At 50.8% G+C, this 22,600-nt stretch overlaps 2 protein-coding genes and 1 long non-coding RNA gene across 3 annotated transcripts in view; 2 read left to right on the forward strand and 1 right to left on the reverse strand.

Moving 5' to 3' along the window:
- Positions 1-9,388, forward strand: part of TECPR2 (tectonin beta-propeller repeat containing 2) — a 59,855-nt gene extending 50,467 nt beyond the window's left edge. The window contains exon 21 of the mRNA XM_054201647.1: positions 8,275-9,388. The gene's annotated coding sequence lies outside the window, so the exon portion shown is untranslated. The remainder of the gene's footprint in view (positions 1-8,274) is intronic.
- Positions 9,389-9,542: 154 nt separating this feature from the next.
- ANKRD9 (ankyrin repeat domain 9) lies at positions 9,543-12,302 on the reverse strand. Its single transcript, XM_054201680.1, has one exon. The coding sequence runs from the start codon at positions 12,186-12,188 to the stop codon at positions 11,052-11,054; it is 1,137 nt and encodes a 378-aa protein (XP_054057655.1). The 5' UTR covers positions 12,189-12,302; the 3' UTR covers positions 9,543-11,051.
- A 2,201-nt stretch (positions 12,303-14,503) lies between these two features.
- LOC128909679 (uncharacterized) lies at positions 14,504-20,658 on the forward strand. The gene is made up of 4 exons (XR_008466452.1): positions 14,504-14,760; positions 14,843-15,031; positions 16,072-16,188; positions 17,561-20,658. It is a non-coding gene; the product is annotated as an uncharacterized LOC128909679 (long non-coding RNA).
- Positions 20,659-22,600: the final 1,942 nt, after the last annotated feature.

Genomic DNA, 22,600 nt, shown 5'->3' on the forward strand with positions numbered 1-22,600 from the left:
GTATAAATCCATGGCAAAGCTTTCACTACAATGGATCTGGATATGGCTTCAGGAATATTAGTAGGATCTGAGGCTTCGTCATATGACATCTCTAGAGGCAACTCTGCTTCTGTTCAGCTAAGTAAGGGATGTTTTTGGATGCCATCCCAGGCGAGTGACTTTGCAAAATAAATGCATCTACTTTGTATGAAGTGATAGCCAGGTACTGATTGTCTTTCTTCCTTGGCAGTGACTCGTAAAGTTTTAACATGGATGACACTTGGGGAAGGAATCATCTTTATTTTCTTTTTCCTAGTGTCTCTGCTGTAGTCCAGATAAGTAAGGAGTATCTTTGGAAGCCATTCTGTGCCACTGGTTGGGAAACAGGAGCGTATCTTTCCAAAAGATAGTCAAGTCCCAGGGAGACCTGTCTGGTAGGTTTTGTGTAATATTTGCAGTTTTGTTCCTGGTTCAGGGTGAAGCTCTTTCGCATTGCATAGTGCTAACGTAGTTTATTTTCTCTCCGATATTGATGTGTTCACACCTAGGTTACTACAAACTGCTGGAAGCATCTGAATTTCAGAAAAGAAGTTCTGAGAAAACCAGTATTAATAATGAGCTGAGCAAAGATAATGACTTGGGGGGTGGGGGGCAGGAATAAGAAGTCAGTGAGACTTTAAAGAATATCCGCCTTCATCCATGGTTGCTAGTGTAGTAGAGGTAATATGATGGTTTCAGGGAATGCTGCAGAGAATAATTTGACCTGTGGAAGAAGAATGAGGAAATAAGACTTGGGCTTAATGGCAGGAAACACTTAAAAAGGCTTATTTGGTTGTGCTGTTGTCAGGAAATGGTGGACAGTCCCATTCTATGAAGCATTTAAGACTGGATAAAGGGAGCAATCCCTGTAATAATATCAAGGGATGAGAACGCCTATCCGAGCCGTTTAATGTTTCATTGCTTTGCTTGATTCTTTTATGTAGGTGGTATTACCTTGTTTTCAATTCTTTAAGTACTGTTGTCTCCTTTTGTGTTCTGTTTGGTAGATCTGAATGGCATTAGCAGGAAGTTAGGGCTTTTGAAGGTGCAGAACATGTGCATCTTCCATTGATGTCATTTGGTGCCATGGATACAAAATTTGTATAAATCAGTCTTCCAGCTGTTTTCCTTTATATGTAAGAACACTCAGGGCTTATCAATGGCCTATGTGAAAACAGTGCTCTTTATTGTGGAGGAGGCATGAAAGTAATACATGTAACATCACCTGTAATAGCTGTAACATAAGTGGGGGCTTGTTTGGTTGTTTTTATTTTTGGGATCAATATGACAAGAGCGTAAGATGAGAGGGATTAATTTGACCGCTGATGATTTGACATCACAACAGCCTGGTGTAGTGCAAAGTGTCCCTGCCCATGGCAGGTGTGTTGGAACTAGATGGTCTTTAAGGTCCCTTCCAACCCAAAACATTCCGTGATTCATATGGCAGATTTATAAAAGGAAAATGGTTAGACTTAATGTAGTAAATCCATTTGTGTCAAGCTGTAGGTGCTGGTTTCAATAATCTTTCTCCTCAGAGGTGATCCCTCCACAAGTGGATGCTCACATTTAGCATCAGCCTTTGACTTCAACAGGTCTGAGATGTGTGGTGTAACCTTTCTTTTTTTTTTTTTTTTTTTTTTTTTTTTTTTAAAAAAAAAAAGAAAAAAGCCTTGGAATTTTTCATCAAAGCCAGCCATCTCATATATTTCTCCATGTTTTCTTGTGGTAGCAGCACTTTCCAAAGGGATGATCAGCAGTAAACTTGTCTTTACCTGCAGGCCTGTCAAGGAGGAGGGCAGGCAAACAAGAAACAGGAGTTGAAGGTTTGCTGCTGACAGATTTACTGTGCTGGGGAACATTTTCCAAATGCTGCTCCGAAAAGGAGTGAACCTGAGTGGTGAGCAGGGTGGGGTGACCCTTGCTAACCAGAAGTTCAGCAGGGTGTCAAGCTTGGACTTTACAAATGAGGGTGTGGGCGTGCGAGAAGCATGATGCTCAGGGCAAGTACATCCTACAGTAATAGAAAAGGGAGCAACAAACCAATAAAGAATGATGTTTTCCCGTTGCAGAGGCTGGGGAACTGGGAAGGTGGGCAAAAATGCCATGATCATTGTGCTAGAGTTTTGTTTTAATACCACAAAGAATACAGATTAGGCACAGAGCTCAAGACACGCTATCACAGTGCATGCAGCCCTTTTGCTGGCTGAGCTAATAATTACATTGGTTTGTTTTTTTCCTCACAGACACAAGCTAATAGAGAGAGGTAGGACACATCTTTCTGCCACGCTATATTTAATGCCTAGGTCATCAAGGACACTTGCGGTCAGCATCGCATTAAAACAGCATGTTCGGTATGTGTCCCATTAGGAAGGGTGTCTCCACAGAGTCATCTGCATCAGTGTCAGGTTTGGATCTGAGTAAAGCTTCAGTGTAGCCTAATTAATGAATACGGCCTGGTAAGGTCCCAGTCCAAAGCAGGGATGTGGTGGCATAAATTTCTGTGCTTTTGCTTTAACAGGGAGTCTACACAAGATTTGTTTGGTATCTGAGCAACCAGTTTCTAAAGCATCAAATCCCAAGCAAGAGGCAGGAAAGGCTTCTTTTGATTCTGGGACAAAAGACTTCCGAATGCCCTCCCAGCTCTGTATCCTTGGTTTGGTACAGTACAGTCCCACTTCTCCATGCATGAACTGCAAATGCAGAAAAGGCAAATAGATGCAGATCCAGACCGCCAGCTGGGACTTGTCACCTCCCAGAGTGAGTGCTCAGTGCTGCTTAGCACCCTCTGAAAGGCACAGCATTTGCTAAGCAGAGCTTTGCCTTTTGAGTTGGAGGTGGGCAGAGCCAAGCTCTGCGTTACTCCTCCCCTTTTCTGCCTGGTTCTGGCTTGGAAAGTTACTCCCTCGCTATCAGGGGCAGCAAGGCAATTCGATCCCCCTTTTTTCTCCTCCCATCATTCAACAAAAGTGGAAGGAGGATGGGAACGGAGCAGAGTCCTGTGGTTTGAGCAGAGCACCGAGGATTGTGGTTCTTTTTGGCCCAGGTGGGCTTAGCTGCGCAGCAGAGCGAAACATTTGCCTGATAACTCCCTGGCTTGTACCAGCAAAAATGCTGTTTGCAGGTAGAGCGTGATCTATTGCAGGACAAGATCTGCTGCTAGCTGGCTGTGAGACTTGAGGAGTTAAAGGCCACTGCTGTGGCTACTGCAGGGCAATATTGATCCAGAGGCCTCTGCTGATAAGAATATTTGCTGATATCACTTGAGAAAAAAGCTCCAGCTCAGAAGCTGGGATTTAGCTGCTCTGTCTCTCTCTAAACTGGAAAGGGGAGGAGATGTGATGTGAGTTGGCTGTTCGTTATGTGGGCAACGCATCAGTACCACAGGCATATCCTTGCTAGGCGTATCTAAGCACGTACATAAGCATAGGTGGTACCATGTGGTTCCAAAGAATTAAAACCTCAAGTTTTCACAGCATTCGTGATACAAGTGTTGTGGTGCCAGGCCCTGCTGTCTGCCTGGCTGTGCTGTTCTCCCCAGCCCCCAGGTGCCTCCTACTCTGTGCTTCCCTGGGGAGCTGATCTCTCTGGGGAGCTGGGACTTACCAAGTCTCTTTGACAGTGAAGGATAGCTTGGATGCTGGCCATACTCTTTGCCCATCACCGTGCTGGTGGTGTGCTTCCCCTGCCACCCTAAGAGCAGGGGTGTAAGCAGTGCTGGAAGGGGCCAGTAGCAGACAAGTCTCAGGACAGGCTGTGCTGTGGGAGAGGGCTTTATTCCTGAGAGGAGGAGTGGAGGGTGGAGCGTCTCCCACTGCGCACCCAGTCTGGGGTGATAACCTTCAGGAGAAGCCATGATCTCATGAGGGATCAGACTGGCTGGAGCAAAGGTTTATGAGGAAATACACCTGGAGTCTTTCATCTGGAGGTTGGTACCATGGCTGTGGCTGATGGGGTAATAGCTTGCTGACCTATTAGGAAGGTTGAGATGATGTTGCTGGATGTGAACTGGCCATCTCTGGCCAGCACTTTGTACAAGACCTCCAACACCACAGCCAGTGTTCTCCATAGTGAGGGTGACCTGGGCAATACGTGTACTACCTTAGCTGTGCAACTGGCATATTTCACTTTGAAGGAAATTATCTGGTTTTATCCTTCTAAATATTCCACCAGACGAGTGACTCAGTGAGTGACTCACGTGGTCTGCCCTCCCAGCAGCTCTTACCTCAAGGCTGTCTCAGGAGGTGATTTTCTGCCAGGGCGTTCTTGGTCTAACCCCCGCCCTGGTGCTGCTACTGGCAGGGACGATGAGGTGGAGGCAAAGCTGAGTCAAACCTTGGCCATCTGAAGGAGGCAAACCTGAGGGAGTGCCAGGCTCTTCCTGCTGGCATGTGAGTGTTTTCCCTCGCTTGCCCTGGGAGCTCTCTGGTGGCTCTTGTCAGACGGCTGTGGCCCTACAGCGCTCTCAGTAGTTTTCCTAAGCCCTGTGGTCCCTAAGGTCCCAGCATCCCTCCTGCTGGGCAAGCCTGCAAATGTGTTATAAGTGAAAGAAGCAACATGTCCCTCTCCTTGCGGAAGTGGTGGACAAGAAGTCGCTGAGGTCACCTCCAGTTCAAGACTTGCGTCCAGCCTGCCTTTGGCCATAGCCCTGTCTGTGCATGTCATTAACAAAGGATTGAAATCAGTTTGAGAGTCTGCATCCTTCTGTCTTGTCGCTTTGAGTCACTAACCCATCAATAGCTTTCCTTATTGCAGGAGTGGGAGAGAGCGGGAGAGCACTAGCAGATGGTTTTGGAGGAAAGGACGTTCAAAAACTCAGCTCCTCAAGGGACTTAATTCTCTCTCTTACTCTGAGTTAGAAATGACTTATCCTTTTAGGCTTTGCTCTAAAATGCCGCCTCAAACATTGTCAGGGAAATGACACCGCATTAAAAATATGAATGCGATGTAGTATAATGTGTTTACTATAATTTACTTGCACCATTAAAAAGAAGAACCCTAATGATTATAAAATAAAGCCTGAATATTAAGAGCATGGTGCCAAAGAACCACCCTTACATCAAAACAGTAATTACCCCTGGGGCTGGAACAAACGAGTGGAGGGACAATTTTGGGCCAGGGAGCTTTGCTGGCTGAGAGAGAAGATGGGGCTGCCCAGTCTTCCAAACAGAGTCAGGGTCTGCGGACGCTGCCTGGTCACTGGTGCGCGAGCAGGAGGTGGGAGGACAGGCAATTCACCCTCAAAGCTGTGAGGCTGTGGGAGAGGAGCTGTGGCAAATGGGTCAGGAATCAGGGAGCCAAGCGGCAGGGAGGATGCTGTCCTCCTCGGAGCTGGAAACTGCTCCCTGTCCTGGCTGAGGCATTCAGCCAAATGCTTTCTGCCTGGAAGCCTCTCTCTTCCCTTGGCCTCCTTCCATTGCTTTCCACAGAGGAGCCTAAGGGAAGGGCTTGGCTGGCCCCGATGTTCTGCTCGCCTCCCTGTTGAGATCCATGGAGCTTCCTGCCCCTGTGTTTAGGTGGGGAGTACAGGGAAGGAGAGACTGGCCCATGGTCTCCCCTCATATCCCAAGCGTGCCGGTGTCTCGCTGTGGCTCAGAATGGGTTGCATCAGGCCTGACTTTGGGAATTGAACTTTTCGGGCCTAAAATCCTTTCCTAAAGGAGAAGGGTTGATTTCCGCTGTATTTCTTATTAGACTTGTGGTACAGGGAATGTAACCTTACAAGGGCTGGTGTGACTGGGGCTCACCCGGGGCCCTGACTTACTGGCTCAGACACTTGGTGAAACCTTGCTCGCAGAGCTGAAGCCCAAGCATGGGACAGATCAAAGCCCCCTTCTGCCTTCTCTGCGTCTCTGAAGTGGGTCTCTGCCTCCCCTCCTTGCTGACTTACATCTATTCTGGTCAATTCTCACATTTGCATTAGGAAGTGATTACTTTTTCCTACAGAAGGAGGAGGCAGGATTGATGGCAGGGGGTGTTTTGTGGTTTAGGGACAGATGAGAAATCGAGGTGATCTGCATGGGACCTTTGCTTGGCCACCCACAAGTTCCTCAGAGAGCCTTGGATGCCCCACTGTTTAAAAATCTGTGAAGTAAGGTTGGATGCTGCAAATCAATCAGATGTGATAGGTCCAACATGGGAATTTCTGGCCTGTCATACACAATTTAGACTAGACTCTTCTGACTTTAGCAGTAATTCCTAAACATGATGTGTTTCTCATCATCTGGGGCTTCTGAAGGCTTGCTTTGTTGATTTATGTGGTCTTTCCAGCTAAACCACTGGACAAAGAGATACCAATCCTTTCAGAGGTCATTGGGGCAAGTGGGGGAAAGCTTTTTATCCCAGCTGAACTTGGATCCATTTCTCTTAGCAGCAGTGAGGGGTCTCTGATGTTTTTGCAAACTGTATTTCTGTTTTCTGCTATGACTGATGAGTTACGTTTCACAAGAGAGCTCTGCTCCTTCCGTTCGCGTGCTCCACACGCATGTCTACCTTGTTGGTGGAAAGAGCAGGAGTAAATCAGTGCAAGCAGCAGCCTTGCAACACCGTAGATGTGATTCTTGTGCATGACGATAGAGGACAGTTCGATGTAGTCTGAGCAAGTAATAGGCGGAGTTTCTTTTTCATGCGCTGTAGGTGGAGGAGAGGCCACTGAAGCCAGGCTGGGAATTAATGGTGATCTAACTGCAGAGAGCTTCTGACACCAACCGGTGATGGAAGTACTGTTATTAACATAGCTGCTAGAAAAGTTGGTTTGCAAGGATTTAACAGTGTTGTTTAAATATTAAGCACGTGGCATGGGTGCTTTGTTTGCCTAGTTGGGAACGTTGGTCTGAAGATGGGGTGATGCAATGCACAATGAGGTGCTGATGTCAATAGGTTTGTTATATTGCAAGTCAAAAACCCGAATGACTTGAACACCGGACATAGGGCAAATAGGGCTTAGGAAACAAACCTGGCACCCTGGCCCATTTCTAGTCTCTGTCTTTCCATGCCTCTGTGCTGCGTCTTTGTCCTTGCTATTTCAACTTCATTTTCAAAACGGTCTGTAATTGCAGCCGTGCTTATAGCTGAGACTTCCTCTCCCTGCAAAGTCTTGCTTTCAGTGGTTTCCTGCTTCCTTTTCTCCTTTACTTAATGCCCACCTCAGTTTGCTTTAGTTTGCAAGACTTGTCCACACGGAGGAGCCTGTTCATTAACAGCCCTCCTCCTCTCCCCCTGAAACTGTATGAAACTTCTATCTGTTTTCTTTGTGCAGCGCTGAGTGTTGAGTTGATGTTAGGCTTGGTATTCCATACCTATATATCTTCACGAAGGAGTGATTCTTATCTGTACTTAATACCTGCATCTTCTGCTAAATTTAAGATGCCCATCTCTGGCAGTGCTCATACCAGGCTGTGACCGTGGCAAGAAAAAGGATGCAGCTTTTATGGCAGGACGGTATGTCAGAGAGCAAGACTGAAACAAACGTTATAGTAAGGGATTTTTTAGATTATTTAAACCACCTAGTTTTGTGTTCACATCAATTTAAATCCTTTAACTACTTCATACTTTGGGTAAAAGATGACTGTTAAAGATGCCAAATACATCCTTTAATCAAGTTACTCAAAATTACAATATACATCAGCTCCTTTGGCAGACTTTAGGTAGGCTAAACTTTGTAACTCCTGAAGTATTTAAGGGAGCTGCAGAGAGGAGTCAACTGCAAAGAGTCAAAAATAAAAGTAACCCTATACTTACTCTCTGCCCTTGCTTTCCGAATGAAGGTGTTTCAGGCCTTTTTTATCTGTCACAATAAATAAAACCACTTTGTACTAAAAGGTGGGTAGGATATGAATATTTTGCTTTGAAAGTGCTTAAGCAACACGTGGGAAATATTTATTGTATTTCATCACTGTTGCATGATAGAAAGTAGCCTTTTAGGGGGAACTGGCTGTAAGTAGGCTTTTCAGGAACGCTGGCTCTATATGCTGCCTTTATATCACTGCTTTTGAAAGCATTTCCTACAGATGAATAATTTGCCTTATGTGACGTGATTAACCTGTGCAGGTAAGACAGAAGCTTTTAAGTGTATATGTCCTTACCTCTGTGCTCTCATGGTGTTAGGACTTGGTGAAGCTTCTTTCCCACCTTTGTGGCGGGTTCCTTGACTCTAGCACTGGCAGTCCTCTTCTGCAGAGACGTAATGACTGCCCATGTTTGCTTTATTAAGCTTATCAATGGTGTTGCAAGTGGCACTAATTGCATTTTTGCTGACAGCCTTTGCCAAGAGATGGAGAATTGAACGGGTTGTGGAGCCTGCACTCCACTGTGCTCCGAAGGTGGCAGAGGACAGAGATGTGCTGGCAAGTCAGTCTGAGGAAAGCTGATGTCACTAATGCTTGGTTTATAAACAAAGGACTTCTGTTTCCAAAGCTGAGAAGCCCCAGCCTTTTTCCAAGCTGTGACTCCGTTTGAAAAACAAGCCTGGGACCCAGTTGGTTGAGTGATCTGTGTGGTCACCGGCGTAGGCTGCCCACGGTTCCTCCCGGCCTCTCCGGATTAAGCATCCCAGACACATCAATGAGCCACACGTAGCGAGGTCCGTTGGTGACCTTCAGCAGAGTGATCCCAGCATGGGCTCGGCAATGGGCTTGACTTCTGTCCTAGAATAACAGGAGGGGCGCAGCAGTTAGCTGGCTCTGGACCCATCACAACATATTGAGGGGACCCTTTCTGTTTGTTAAAGTGGATTACCCGAGCACTGGTGGGAGGGCTGCAGGGAATCGCAGGGGCAGCTTTGGCCTCGAATTCTTCTTTTGTTAATGGGCTCATTTTAAGGTGTAGGATGTCCTGCCCAGCCCCTCATGCTGTTCCAGTGTGTAATTACCCTCGCAGCTTGGGAGCTGGAGCATCTTCCAGCGCTCGGATCAACTGATGAACTCCCCACTGCTGAATCTCATTATGTCTTTGTCCAGCAAGGCTGGTAAACCTTTCCTCCCACCCCCAGCTCCGTCTCTTCCCCCAACTCAAGATGCTTTTCCATCTGCGAGTTAGACCTGACTGCTTTACTTTCTTGTCTGTTTTGGAAGATGCTTCTACACCATTATTAAAGAAGCATTGGGGAACGTGTACTCAAATAAAGAATTTAGCAATCTAGATTTTTTTTTAATTTATTTTTTTTATTAAGCTGCTAAGCAAGGAATTAGTTCACTGGATTTCTGTATTTTTATTATCAACAAGGTAGCTGAAGAGAACAGTTAGGGTTGTTCTATGCTTTCTAGCAAGGGACCTAAATTTCCCATGATAATTAGCTTGCGTACATATCAGCTTGGTTTCCTGGGAAAAAGGAACATTTGCTCTTCCAGGAAACATTTTCAGTGCCATCAGTCCAAGAATAGCAATCTTCTTTCTGTTGCATCTCAAATTTCAGAAGTATGGCTTATCTTTTATTGTGCATGCAGTATGGAGATTATTTTAGATGAAATACCTCTCTGTTCTGCTGAAGTATGAACGGCTTATAGTGCCTTATTCTGTCTTTTCTTTCCTTTTCTTTTCCCATAACCAAAATTAATTCAGGAATAAAGAAATTTGTGCCTTGAATGTGGCCTCTTTTCTCTGAGCACATCAGTTCCTTGATGACCCCAAAGGGAACGGCAGCGCTGAACTATTTCAAGTGGCAAAACAGCTCCCTGGCTACAAATTTAAGCATTGAAACAAAACCCTACAGCTTCACTGATGACTTCCAAGAACAGAGGCAAAGCGACAGCGCTGTGGCCTAGGAGGTTTCTGTCCTTGCGCTGCCGGTGGAGCCGGCGCAGCTTGCTCCCTGCAGAGCAGGCCGGGGGAGTGCCAGTTTTACAGGCAAGTAAGCAGCCTGACTGCCCAGGACGCTGTGGAGTAAAGGTTGCAGAGCAAAGAACTGGAGCTGTACCCTTTGCTCAGGTCTTTGACGTGTCTAAACCAAAGTGCCGGAGGTAGGACATTACCCCTAAAGGGCTTTTTGATCTGGAGCAGCCATGAAGGTGTTTTGTGTACCTTGGAGCACCTCAGAAGGCGTAGCTGGGGGAAGGAGGGATATCTAAGCTTCTCCTCTGGTACCCAGAGACTGCTACAGTACTCTCAGCGGAACCTAAGCCATCACATCCTGCTGGAATCCACTGGAAAAAGCTGCTCGAGGGTCCCGGGGCATTGCCATGCCTACATAAATCCTTCTGGGAATGGCAGAGGGCAGGCACAAGGAGGCTGGCCCTCCTGCTCCGTGCTACCCTCCTCACCCCACAGCAATCGCACAGAGGGGCTGCAGGGTCCATTCCTGTCCCCCGCCAGGGCGGAAACACTCTTGGCCAGAGCAATGTGTGTGCTCCTGCTCTCCTCCACCTGGCAACAAGCACCTTGGCTCTCCCAGGGGAGCAGAGGGAACTTCACAAGGAAACCAACTGTTATTTGTGCATATTTTAAAATATATTTTGTTCAGTTGCACATCCCTGCCAGCCTTCTTTAGGGAAGTTTTAATAGTATCTTGCTTCTCTTTGGTTTCGTATACAAGACAAGGGAGTCTTCATCTGTGCCTTTAAAAAAAAAAAAAATCCATATCCCTGCCAAGATTATTAGGAGAGCTGTAAAAAAAGAGTCATCCTGTTCCAGGACTGCAAGGCTTATGTAAGAGGGAAGTCCTAACGAAGAGCGACTATCCCCACCCCCCCCGCACACGCTGTTCCAAGGCACATGCCACTTCAGGCTTCTCCATCGCTCCATTGGTATTTTGACCACATCTGCCACTGGTTTATTCAGATGTATTTACAAACATATTCTCCCACATACCCCAATTTGTACATGCTGTAGAATGTTTTTATAAAATGCAGTGCGGGCCTCACCTCACCACAAGGATGTTTAAATAAAATATATTGTAAAGTGCCAGATACAATTCTTTTAAAAAATACAGTTCTAATTAAAACAGATACTTGGCTGCTGCCTTAGCAGCTTTGTATACCCATACAGTTTTAGCACAACAGTCTATTTCTGTCAGGTGAGCGGGAGGCTCTCGTACCACCCCTCTAGCTCTCCAATTTCAAGTCCAAAGGCTTTAGAAAATGAGGCAGAGGCAGATTGTCCAGAGCCTCTGGGAAATGCTCGGGTGAAATGGTCCTGATCAAGACACGCATGGCTCCCACAAACAGCGAGGGGGGAGCTAAGCCCACCAAGCACTGGAACCTGTTCTCCCCCAGGAGGTCCTGCCACCGCTGCCGGTTGTCCACCAGCTGCTGTTTCATTGCGAACTGGAGGTCCTGAGGCACGAAGAAGAAGAGGCAGTCAAGGCAGAGGAGCTTGGCACGCATGTTGGCCGCTGGCGTGTGGGAGATCTGCTGCAGCAAGGTGTCGAGGGGGGTATTCCCGGCACTGTCCTGCAGGCAGGGCGACGCGCCGTGCCCCAGCAGCAGCAGCAAGCACTCAGGCCGCACCAGTTCACAGGCCACGTGCAAGGCCGTCTTGCCACCCTCCACACGGCTGCAGCCCCGGCGGTCCAGGTGGCCAGCTCTGTCGCTCGGTGGGAAGGCTTGGATGGCCTTGAGGATGCGGAAGAGGATGCGGACCCGGTTGTAGCGGACGGCCATGGCCAGGTGTGGGGCTGAGGACTGGCAGCAGCTGAAGCTTTGGCTGGGCACGGCCAGGGCACTCTGGGGGAACTTAGTCAGCAGGTGCCGGGCGTAGGGCTGGTGGTCATGGACCAGCGCGTAGAGCAGGGCCTCTGAGGGTGAGTACACGCTCACCTTGCCCCCGTCCTCCCAGTGGAAGACCTCCATGGTCCGCATGTCCTCCAGGAACCAGACGGGCAGCAGGTCCCTCACTGCCTGGTAGAAGGCAAAGGAGGATTTCTTGCACTGCTTCTGGGACTGGGCGCCGCGGCCGCCGACCCACCGGACGCTCCAGGGCATGACGGGCGGCTGGGCTCTGCCGGGGGCTACCTTCCACGCCGGTGCACCGAGCCCGCATCGGGCCAAGACCTGCGGGAGAGGAAGGGAGGTCAGTACCGAGCGGCCGGGGCTCCTCGGGCTGCGGGGAGAACGGGGAGCTGCCCGGGAAGGGGGCGGAGCGAGCTGCGGCGGCCCCGCCGCATCGGACAACACCGCCGGTGCAGGGGACACCCACAGCCCAGTGCGTGGGACCTCCCTCCCGCCGGTGCACACGCTCATCGCCGGTGCACGGGAACCCGCTGCATCGCCGGTACACGGGAACCCCGTGCCCGGGAACGCGGTACGGGGGAACGGCCTCCACTCGGTGCACAGGACGTCCGTATCCCGGAGCACGGGAACGCCTGCACCTCCCCCCCCCCGCCCCCGGCAACCCGCCGCTCCCGGTGCACGGGATCCCCCTCCCGGTGCGCGGCCGCCCGGCTCCCCCCCGCCCCCGCCCGGCGCTCACCTCCCCGGTGCCGGTGCCGCAGCGGAGGGGCGGGGGACGGACGCGCGGCGCGGCGCCGCCGGGCCCTTTTATTCCCACCCCCCGCCCCGGGCGGTGAAGGTCGGTCAGGACCCGGGAACTGTCCAGCCGCCGCCGATTGGCCGCCGCCCCGGCCCCCCCCGGCGCCCATTGGCTGGGCCGGGAGGACGGGGCCCTGCACCAGCGCCTGCGTCACCGGAGGCAAAGTTCCAAGAAACTTGGCTGCCGGCTCGGAGTCCCGGCGGGGGCGGGGCGGGGACGGCCGGGGGGCGGTGTACGGGGGCATGGGGTGCTGTGGTCCTGGGGCACGGCATCCCGGGGTTGTGGGATCCAGGGGGCATGGGGATATGGTATCCAGGGGGTATGGGGTCCTGGGGCCGTGAGGTCCAGGGGCATGGGGTCCTGGGATTCAGGGGGTATGGGGTCTCAGAGTCGTGGTGTCCACGGGACAGGGGGTCCTGGGGATATGGGGTCCAGGGGGCATGAGGTCCCAGGTGCATAGGGGCATGGGTGCATGGGGTCCTGAGGGCATGGGGTCCTGGTGGCATGAGATCCAGGGGGTATGGGGTCCCGGGGTCATGGTGTCCAGAGGGCTTGGGGTCCTGGTGGCATGAGATCCAGGGGTTATGGGGTCCGGGGCATATAGAGTCCCAGGGTCATGGTGTCCAGGGGGCATGGGGTCCCAGGGTCATGGTGTCCAGAGGGCTTGGGGTCCTGGTGGCATGAGATCCAGGGATTATGGGGTCTGGGGGGTATAGAGTGCCAGGGTCATGGGGTTCCAGGGTCATGATGTCCAGAGGACATGGGGTCCCAGGTGCATGGAATCCTGGTGGCATGGGGTCCAGAGGGTATAGGGTTCTGGTGATATAGAGTCCCAGGCTCATGGTGTCCAGGGAGCATGGGGTCCTGGGGGTATGCGGTCCAGGGCACATGTGGCCAGGGGCACATGGAGTCATGGGGATATGAGGTCCTGGGGGTATGGAGTGCAAAGAGCATAGAGTCCTGGCAGCATGGTGTCCTGAGTCTGTGGGATCTGGGGAACACAGGGAGACCCGTGCACAGGGGCTTTGGGACAGCCGGGCTCCTGGGTGCAGGAGGCTGCAGGCACGGGGGGCACACAGGGTCCCAGGCAGGTGGTGTCACGCCTCCCCGCCTGCCCTGGCAGGGCCCAGCCTGGCCCACCCCACTTCTTGGCTCGTCCCCTGCGGGTGGCTGTGGCCGGAGGCTGGCACTGCCCTGCAGCCGGCGCCGGCTGCAGGGTCCCACATGTGCACGCACACGTGCTCGCTGTGGAACTCATGGCTCTCACTTCTTTCCTGGAGAGTGACATTTGCCTGCAGCCCTTCCTGCTGACAGTCATCCATCAGGCTTTGGCTACAGAGGAGCGAGGAGATGGTTACTGGGACCTGCGCTCTCTCATAAGGCCTCCTTACTGACAGCAAATCCTGGGATCTGCTCCATTGTTATTCCCCCGCAGAGCATTTCCTTCTTTTGCACTGTGTGGTTGGCCCCCAGCAGCCATCGCTCTCTTGATCCAGAGGGTGTGATCAGACTCTCCGCAGGCGGGTGATGCTGGTCACTGTCAGGTTCATGGATGACAGTCTCTCCACCCTTGGGGTTCCCCAAACTTCCCCTCTCCAGCTGCTGGAACGGGCAACAGTTTCTGCTGTCCCAGCACGACGTGTGTGTGCACACCGTGGGGGGGATCGCCAGGCGTCTGCTGAAATGCCCCTCTCCCTTGCAGCCCCCTCTGAAGGTGCTCGGGGTGGCAGGGATGGAGCCCACGGCATGCTGCCAACACTCTCCTTGACCCCCGTGAGAGCGAAGCTGGCGAGGAACAAGTGCTCCCTTTGTCGTGCCTCTTCTGAACCGCCATTCAGCCAGGGAAACAATGCTTTGACTGTGCTGGGTTTGCTTTGTACCTTCTTCCCTGCCACGCGATGCTCACGCACCAGAACCCGGGGGTCCGTGGGAGGGGATGCAGGTGGGGGGGCCAAGCCGGGCAGGATGCTGCACGCTGCTGTCAATGCTCAGAAACTCTCAGTGACCACATCTGAGGGCAGAGAAATCAGGGTAACGTGCGCTGAGCTGCTTTGCCGGAGAGAATTACGTCCAGCGTTTGTCAGTGTGATTCGTCATCCGAGGATCCCCGTGGATCTACTGCAGCTCCTGGCGTCTCGGATGTCAGCCGCGGCACGGAAAATCCTCTTTCATCGCTCGTGTCCCGTTCCAGATGAAAACTCATTAAAGGCAGCCGCTTCCACCACCCTCTGCTATTACCGGGGCACTCGCCTGTCAGTTGCATCCCATTACTGCAGACACAGGGTAATTTGTACCAAAGCACAGGATCAAAAGAAATGGTTTCAAAATAGCTAATTCTATAACCTTTCCTTTCTGTCCGATGCAGCCTCACCTGCCTGTGCCTGGCTGCCCGTCGCCGATGGCAGCGGTACCTGCTACATCTCTGTGTGCCACCTGCACCGGGAGATGGCCCTGACCGACCATGAATCCCAAATCCTTTCCCTGCTGTCGCACCGGGATATTGCCATCCGTTTGGATGTCCAGACCTTTCTACTCATCTTCCCTGCACGCCTGGGTAAGCTGAGTGCTGTTGGAGCCCAAAGATGGGGGATTAGCGTAGTCACAAAGCCAAAGTGGCTTTTGCATAAGAAATTAATGTCTTTGGTGTGGAAGTGCGACTGGTTTCCTTGGGCCAAGCTCTCCCATGGATGTGGGGGGACCAGCCACAACCATAAGGTGCTTTGGGCCCCAGCACTGGCTTAAAAGTAGGCCGGAGCTGTCTGAGTCCTCGTAGCCTCGTGGCCGGTGGGTTACACAGCGTCTGGCCCCTGTTTGCGAAATGTACTTGTCACGTACCTTCAAAGCAGGAAGGTAGGAAAGGCAGCCTGTTTGTGGGCTGCACCAGAGAAAAAAACTGTCACATTTGCTCCAAAAATTGTTTATAGCATGCCCAGCACTAGTGATGAACCCAGAAAGGTTTTAATTTTGTGATACGTATTTTACACGCAGACCCATGGACATGACTTGCTTGTTTGCAGTCCAGCCTGGTTTTAATCACTTTGAATTAAGTAACTGATCTTATTAGTGATCCGACTATGAGAGGGCTTATCACAGGTTCCTTGGCACATGACGAAGATTACTCCGTCGGTGCAACCGCATCTGAGTAATGTGACGTGTCCTCTTGGAGCTATTTTTTTCTTCATCCTCCTCCAGGACATTGATCCTTCGTTTTTTCCAGCCAGTGACCAACTAAAGCCCGCTTAATTCTACTGAAACCCAGCCACGTAATGGGACAAAAGGAAAAGCTCTGCCGTTCCTTGTGCCAGGCATCATTTGTTTCCTGAGTTTGTCATTAAATTGAGGGCAGGATCATATTGACTTACTGGACACGATTGTGGGTGTAATTAAAAGCAATATGAAAATAGGCAGCATCAGTGAGCACACTGAACATAGTTAATGTTTAGCACTGGTTTTGAGCATGAGAGGAAGGCTGGGCAAAGCGTACATCCCTCATTTTTGAAAAAGGGCTGAAAGATATGGGTTTTACTCCAGTCCTTGCAAGGGTTTTGTGTACAGGTTTGACTCTGAACATTTACCAGTCTCCTCTCTCAAAAGCAGGCTCGGGAGCGAAGGTCAGCAGAGTTCGGACAACAGCCCCAGACCCGCGGTGGGCCGAAGCAGCAGAGCTGCCGCTTTGCCTGGAGCCCCTGGCGCTGGGGTCTTTGTCTACAGGTTGGATAGAAACACCCAATGTCCCGTTTAGCTAAAATGAAACATCTTCAGAGAGAAGTAATGAGTGAGGAGAGTCAGGGGTTTGCAGTAGGGGTGCTGGGCTGGAATATACACACTGAATATCCCCCTCCCACCGCGGGTACGTCATTGACCTCTGGTTTAATCTCGCTGTGCCTTTAGTATCCCATCGGCAGAAGGGGTGCAGTCACACCGCTTCCACCGTTCTGTTTTAGCCGGCGAGCTCTTTAGGTCGGGGATAATATGCAAATGTATCGGTTTGAACCTTAGGGTCCTGGCTCTGTGGGGGACCCCTCTGCTCTGCTGTGCTAGACAGGGGACAGAGGCTGCTCATCCGGCGCTGGCCCGTGGGGAGACAAAAGGCAGAGCTGCTGGCAGTCACTAGACGGGACATGTTCTCCTTTGGTGAGGACACGCCAGGTGAAGAGGCGGATGGCAGTCCCAGGCACCTCTGTTTGTTTGGCTGTGATGAATAATAGCTGTTGCTGACACCTCGTGGAAGCCTTGGATAAACATTTTCTCCAGAAACCTTTCTGTTTCATTTCCTCTGCTGCTGCTGATTCCCCATCTGAGGAGCTCATCTGTATTTCTGTCATCTCCAGAGCACCCAGCTGGGAAGCAGCTAGCAGGGCCCTTGGCTGCCTGCAGGACTGGGGATGGGAGCCCAGGAAGGCTGCCCAGGGACTGTCCTTTCTCTCCCCAAGAAGGAGGATCAGAGGGCTGGAGCTGTGAGGACAGGCTGAGAGAGTTGGGGGTGTTCAGCCTGGAGAAGAGAAGGCTCCAGGGAGACCTTATAGCAGCCTTCCAGTACCTAAAGGGGGCCTACAGGAGAGATGGGGAGGGACTCTTTATCAGGGAGTGTAATGATAGGACGAGGGGTAACAGTTGCAAACTGAAAGAGGGGAGATTTAGATTGGATATCAGGAAGAAATTCTTTACTGTGAGGGTGGTGAGGCACTGGAACAGGTTGCCCAGTGAGGTTGTGGATGCCCCATCCCTGGAAGTGTTCAGGGCCAGGCTGGATGGGGCTTTGAGCAGCCTGGTCTAGTGGGAGGTGTCCCTGCCCATGGCAGGGGGGTTGGAACTGGATGATCTTTAAGGTCCCTTCCAACCCAAACCATTCTGTGATTCTATGTCTCCTCCCTGCATGGTGGTGAGAGCAACTTGTCATGGATGTCTGTTGCACTTCAGACGTGGAGAGGAAAGCACCCCCCCACACACACTATACCCACCTCTGAGTTTGTAACACCCACCGTGTACATGCTTTTTGTGTGCCTGTTTTGCCCAACTTCATTTTTTCAGGGGCATGTATTTGCAAGTGTCGGTCAAAAATCACCCTGTCCTTTCATTTCAGAATCTCAAATTGCTTTGGAAAAAAGACAAAAAAGTTTTCCTGGGAAGTGGGAAAACATTTTCGTTTGAGAAAGAAGAGTGCTGAAGATGCCGCAGAGTCAGAGGTGATCTGGGCTGGGGCATCGCTCCTGGCTGCCTTGCTGAAGCCATCAGGCAACGTCGCTCCATCCAGGGGAGGAGTCGTGGTCTTGAACCCTGTTCTCACCACTCACCCCCGCACTGTCTCACTCAGCACCCACCTCTTCTTCCTCCTCAGGCTTCTTTTGTATTACGGGCACTCTCTACTTGCCTGATTTTCTATGAGTCATCATTTTATGTGGAGCCTGAGCTGCCCGTAACCCTGGCTGCTTTGCTTTCTCTGCTGCTTTGTAGGGTCAGCTCCATCCTGACCCACAGCGTGAAAGAAAATCTGCTTTGGAAACAGCAAAGCGAACAAGCCTTCTCTTGTTCCCCTTGTTTCCTGGCTGCTGCTGAGCGAATGTGACACCCCTCCAAAACTCTGCATCCCAAATGACGCTTGGGAGCCCAAGTGGAACTCTGAAAACACTTCGTTTTAGAAAGGAAATCTCTCCACCGGCTCTTGAGGAAGTACGTAGCATGAGGATTGACTGCTCTCAAATGTCAGTGCCGGCTGATGGGAGGCTGAATCAACGGCCCAGCTGGTGTCACGGGTCTGTTGAGGTTGTCAGTGTCCACTGGTGGGATAACCCAATTTTTAAGGCTTTGAAACTTATTTTTTATTCTGGTTCCTTGACAAAGAAAAGTGGCCTGGCAGAAGTGTGGTGGGCAGCAAGGCGATAAGGTCCTTCAGCTGTAGCTATCTCACAGGCCCTCAGGGATGGTTGCAGGCTATCGTCAGTGTCCTCTTTATTTTGGCTAGGTCCGCAGGCCACCCCTCATTAAGTCTTGATTTCGGTACCTGTAATAAACGAGCAACATTCATCCTTTTGGAAACCTGGGGAAACTCCCAGAGCCACAGCAGAGATTAAATTTGATCCAGTGTGTTACAGGGGGAAGCTGAAATGTGTACTTGGCCCTTAAAAGACAAAAAGTTACCTTTTGGGGAGCCCTTCTGTTTCGTAAGCAAGAGGATGAGAGGGGTCAGAGAGCTCCTGGCGCTGGAGGGTGATTGTGGCCTTCAGCTTGATGTTGGTTGTTAAAAATATTATCCCAGCTGTATTAATATGACCAGACTGGATTGCATCTGAGCTGAACATTGTGAGCCTAAGGCAGGACATAAATATAGAAGCAAAACAGCCTGACATAAGAGTCATCTGTCCTCTTCTACACAAGAAGTGAAGGGGAAAGAGAGGGAACTTATTCCCGTGCAATTTTTAGATGCTTCCAAGCATTGGCCTGAGCCTTGGGGAGCGCCGGCACCAGGGTCCTGGGGCACAGAAGACCCCACGTATCCCTCGCTCGGCCCCAAGCGTTGCTGTGCCACAGGACTGTGCGCTCAGCACATTTTTAACCCCGGGGTTAGATTTGCCTAGACAAGGTCTGCAATCAGGAATGACTGTTTGTTTGATGTGTTTGCCCAACAGGATTACCCTTATCACAATGATATAGCAACCTGGCCTTGGCAGAGCAAACCCGGGGGGCCTGAGGGGTCAAACCCTGGCCTCCCTTGCCCGAAACGTGCGCAGCGTAGCTTGTCTCCATTATCATGCAATATCCAGCCGGTGCTTCAGTTGGCATTCAGTGCTCCTCTTTCGGAAGGAGCGGTTGTGCCATGTACTGCTGCCTGCTGACATCAGGCTTGGCATTTCTCTCTCTGCACCCGAACAAAAAAAAAAAAAAAGAAAAAAACTAATCAATAATATTCAAAGGTTAGAAAAATGATGCTGTGTTTTACAATTAGAGAAGGAGATGCCTTCCCCATTGGGAATCTCTCTGAGCAGGTGCCCGATTCAATTCAGTGTGAATTTGTTGCCCTCTGGCTCCCTAAGAACAGAGCTATAGGTAATGAACCAACAAGGTGTCTGCTTTTTGCATTGTGTGTCGTGAATGTGCCTAAAATGGTTACAAAAGCATCTGTTTGCCTATAAAACTGTATTATTGACGTTTGCTGACTTAAAAGACTCGAAGAAGGCGTAGGACGAAAGCTCCATTTTCCTGCAGGTCAGTAGGATAAAGGCTTTGCTCAAGCAGAGCCTGACTCCGCTGAGGATGGGCGCCCAGGCTTGTCCACCCCAGTTTCTGGCAGGGGTGGGAGGCACCTCCGTGCTCCCCGGCGATGGCATTTTAACCCCAGCGTTTCTCAGGCCAGCTGACATGAGCCTGACCTTACCCGCTTCCCGGGCTATTTGCGGAAGCAGAACCTGCCGCCCGCTATTTGCCGGTTCCAAAACAAGCAGGATCCTCTATTTATAATGTGCTATAATTGGCTTGAATGAAACTTGTGGTTCTCCGGGCTTTAGGGCCCCGGGACTGCTGGCACAGCAGCGCCCTAATTCCAGGGGACGCTGCTGGGGACGCTGAGGTGGCTCTGCATAAAGCCCAGGGATGCGTAGGTATATGCTGTGAGCCGTATGTTCACAGGCTCCTGATTTCTGGAGCAGGCTGTACTTGTCAGGGCTGTGTAGGTGCCCGTCTGTAGATGAGGTTTGGGGGGACGGAGCCTCTTTGGAGCTGAAGGCAGAGAGAAGTCTTCCCGCCGCAGCAACATCACCGTGGAGATGCTCGGGTTTGCCGCAGGGAGCGTTACCCTAACCATCCCTTTTTTACACCCAAGGAATTTATAGCTGGGACGCGAGCAGGGCTCTGAGACTCAGCAATCCACTATTCAACAGCTGGGCCTAAACAATTCGAGTTCACCTGTGATCAGTGTCTATTTAATTTTGGTGGCACAGGTGGTGGTTCAGACCCTGCTGCTCAGTCTGGAACTGTTCTGGCCTCGTAGCTTGTTGCAGGGCGAACCCCTCCTATCTAAGAAAAAGCAAAGCAGCCACTTCACTTTTCTTTAGAAGCAGACCCCTACGGTATAACGCTTACCCAAGGGTTGTATTTGATGTGTTTGCTGTATAAATCCCCCTGCCATTTGAATCATAAAACACAATAGATATAAGGCCAAGCAGAATGATTAAAAAAAAAAAAATAAAAAAAATTGGCTAATGCTTTGCATGTCTTTGAGGACTTATTTTTATTCCCGTTTGTTCGTTCTCTCCACTCTTGGCTGCCGCTGTGTCTGTTGAAATAACAAAGAGGGGTGAGGAAAGAGGGCAGCCCTGTCACGAGCTTCCTTCGGTGGGAAGCGGCCGCGTTACAGCATTAACTGTAATGGCAACGGCTGCATCAATAAGCACATATTCATCTGTCGTGGACATCCCAGTAGGAAACCTGTTTTTTTCCTGAAAAAAAGATTGTATTATCAGTCAAAAGCCTTTTTGCTGCAAAGTAGCATTTAGAAGGAGTCTTTCTTTCCCTTTTGTTTTATAAAAAAATAGTCAGAGGTCTTCTAGTGCTGCCTGAAGCCACTCTGCTGCCAAGAAAACCTCCCGGGTCTGGTGATGAGGCCTCCGTAATATTTCCGGTTTCTCTGTAATTATTTTCTAATTAAATTTTCGAATCCAAGTGTAATCACGAGGTTAGACCATAGCAAGTTCACAGGAGGGTTTTTCGGTTTGCTTTTTCTTTTTCTAAATCAGTAGCTATCCTCTATGTAGAGGCAATAAGATTATTTATTTAGGCGCATGTAAAGGCACCTACAATCAGGGTGGCGATGCCTTTTACCTGCAGGATTCGGCCCAAGCATTGTTTTATTGCTTTTGTGCCTGAAATTATTGTAACTGCCTGGTCAGGCTTGTCTGTTAGCATGTCTTTTCATGGCTCCATAAGTGGCTGGGAGATTAGGGAGCTGCTCCCCTTGCCAGGATTTCCCTCTGCTCCTGCACACGCAGTTTAGGGAGATGGGAGAGCTGATCGTTTCCAAGGTGTTGCCAGTATTCTGTGATGCCTCCAGCCCAGGAAATAGAAATCAAAAAGGGCTAAAAAGACGATGTAAGGCAACGGGGAGAGGAGATGTGTGACAAAAACAAGCCAGGTATAAATAGTGAGGCTGGTATAAATAGCGAGGCCGCGAAACACCCGAGCCCAGCTGCTAAGCACGGCAGAAAGGTCGGCTTGCTCCCTGCTGCCGCCTGAGCCATGCGGGGCGAGCGTGGGGGTCCCGGCCGGCTGCTCCCCCTCTGCTCTGCTCCCCACACCTCTCCTGCAGCCCTGCTCCGACACCAGGACCAGGACGGGCTCGCCGGGCTCACCATCGCCTTCCCTCTCGGCAGAGGGGCTGCCTGCCGTGGGGCTGGAGCAGCAGCCGCCGTTGACATGAGCAACGTGTTTGGAGCACACATGGGTTTTTTCTTGCAGAAAGGTGCACAGCACGCTTGGGCAAGGTCTTGGGCTCCTTCAGGTGTTTTCCCAGATCCTGGTGCTGCCGGGGCTGCGGAGCACGGCATGTTGTGGAGGCTGGGCAGGGGTGTTGCCCAGTGCCGGCCACGCAGTCTGTCTGTGTACCCCACGCATGCCAACGTGGTCCATCACAGATGGGGGTTGTTTGATGGGTTCTTGGCTTCAGGTTCACCCAGAGCTGGGTAGGGCAGCCCCTCCTGAAGCGCCCAACAATGCGAGTGGGAATTTCACTTCAATAAAATAGGAATTTTTGCTAAATCCACTAGGAAGGCAGGTAACACAAACAAGGAGGTCTATTCACGGTGTGTTACATATGACTCCAGGGGCTGGAAACGCGTACGAATAATTAAACTTTCCAGAGTTTTACAGCTCATGCTAAGAAGTGTTGCAGGAGTCGGACAAAATGCTCAGGCTCCCCTGTTCACTTCTCTGCTTTGTTTCTGCCAGCCTTTAGCCCCACTCTTCTGCCCCCAAACCAGGGATGACCAAAGTGCCTGTGCCCCAGTTTGCAGCCAGGTGTTTCAGCTTAAACTACTGAGAAGAGTGGGTCTGGGCTAATATATCAGTGTGGTGTGATGAAGGGATGTAGGTCTTGGAGTAATGCCTGTGCTCAGGAGAGGTAATGCCCCTGGGC

The sequence above is a fragment of the Rissa tridactyla genome, chromosome 4, assembly GCF_028500815.1.
Source record: "Rissa tridactyla isolate bRisTri1 chromosome 4, bRisTri1.patW.cur.20221130, whole genome shotgun sequence".
NCBI classification, from domain to species: Eukaryota; Metazoa; Chordata; class Aves; order Charadriiformes; family Laridae; genus Rissa; species Rissa tridactyla.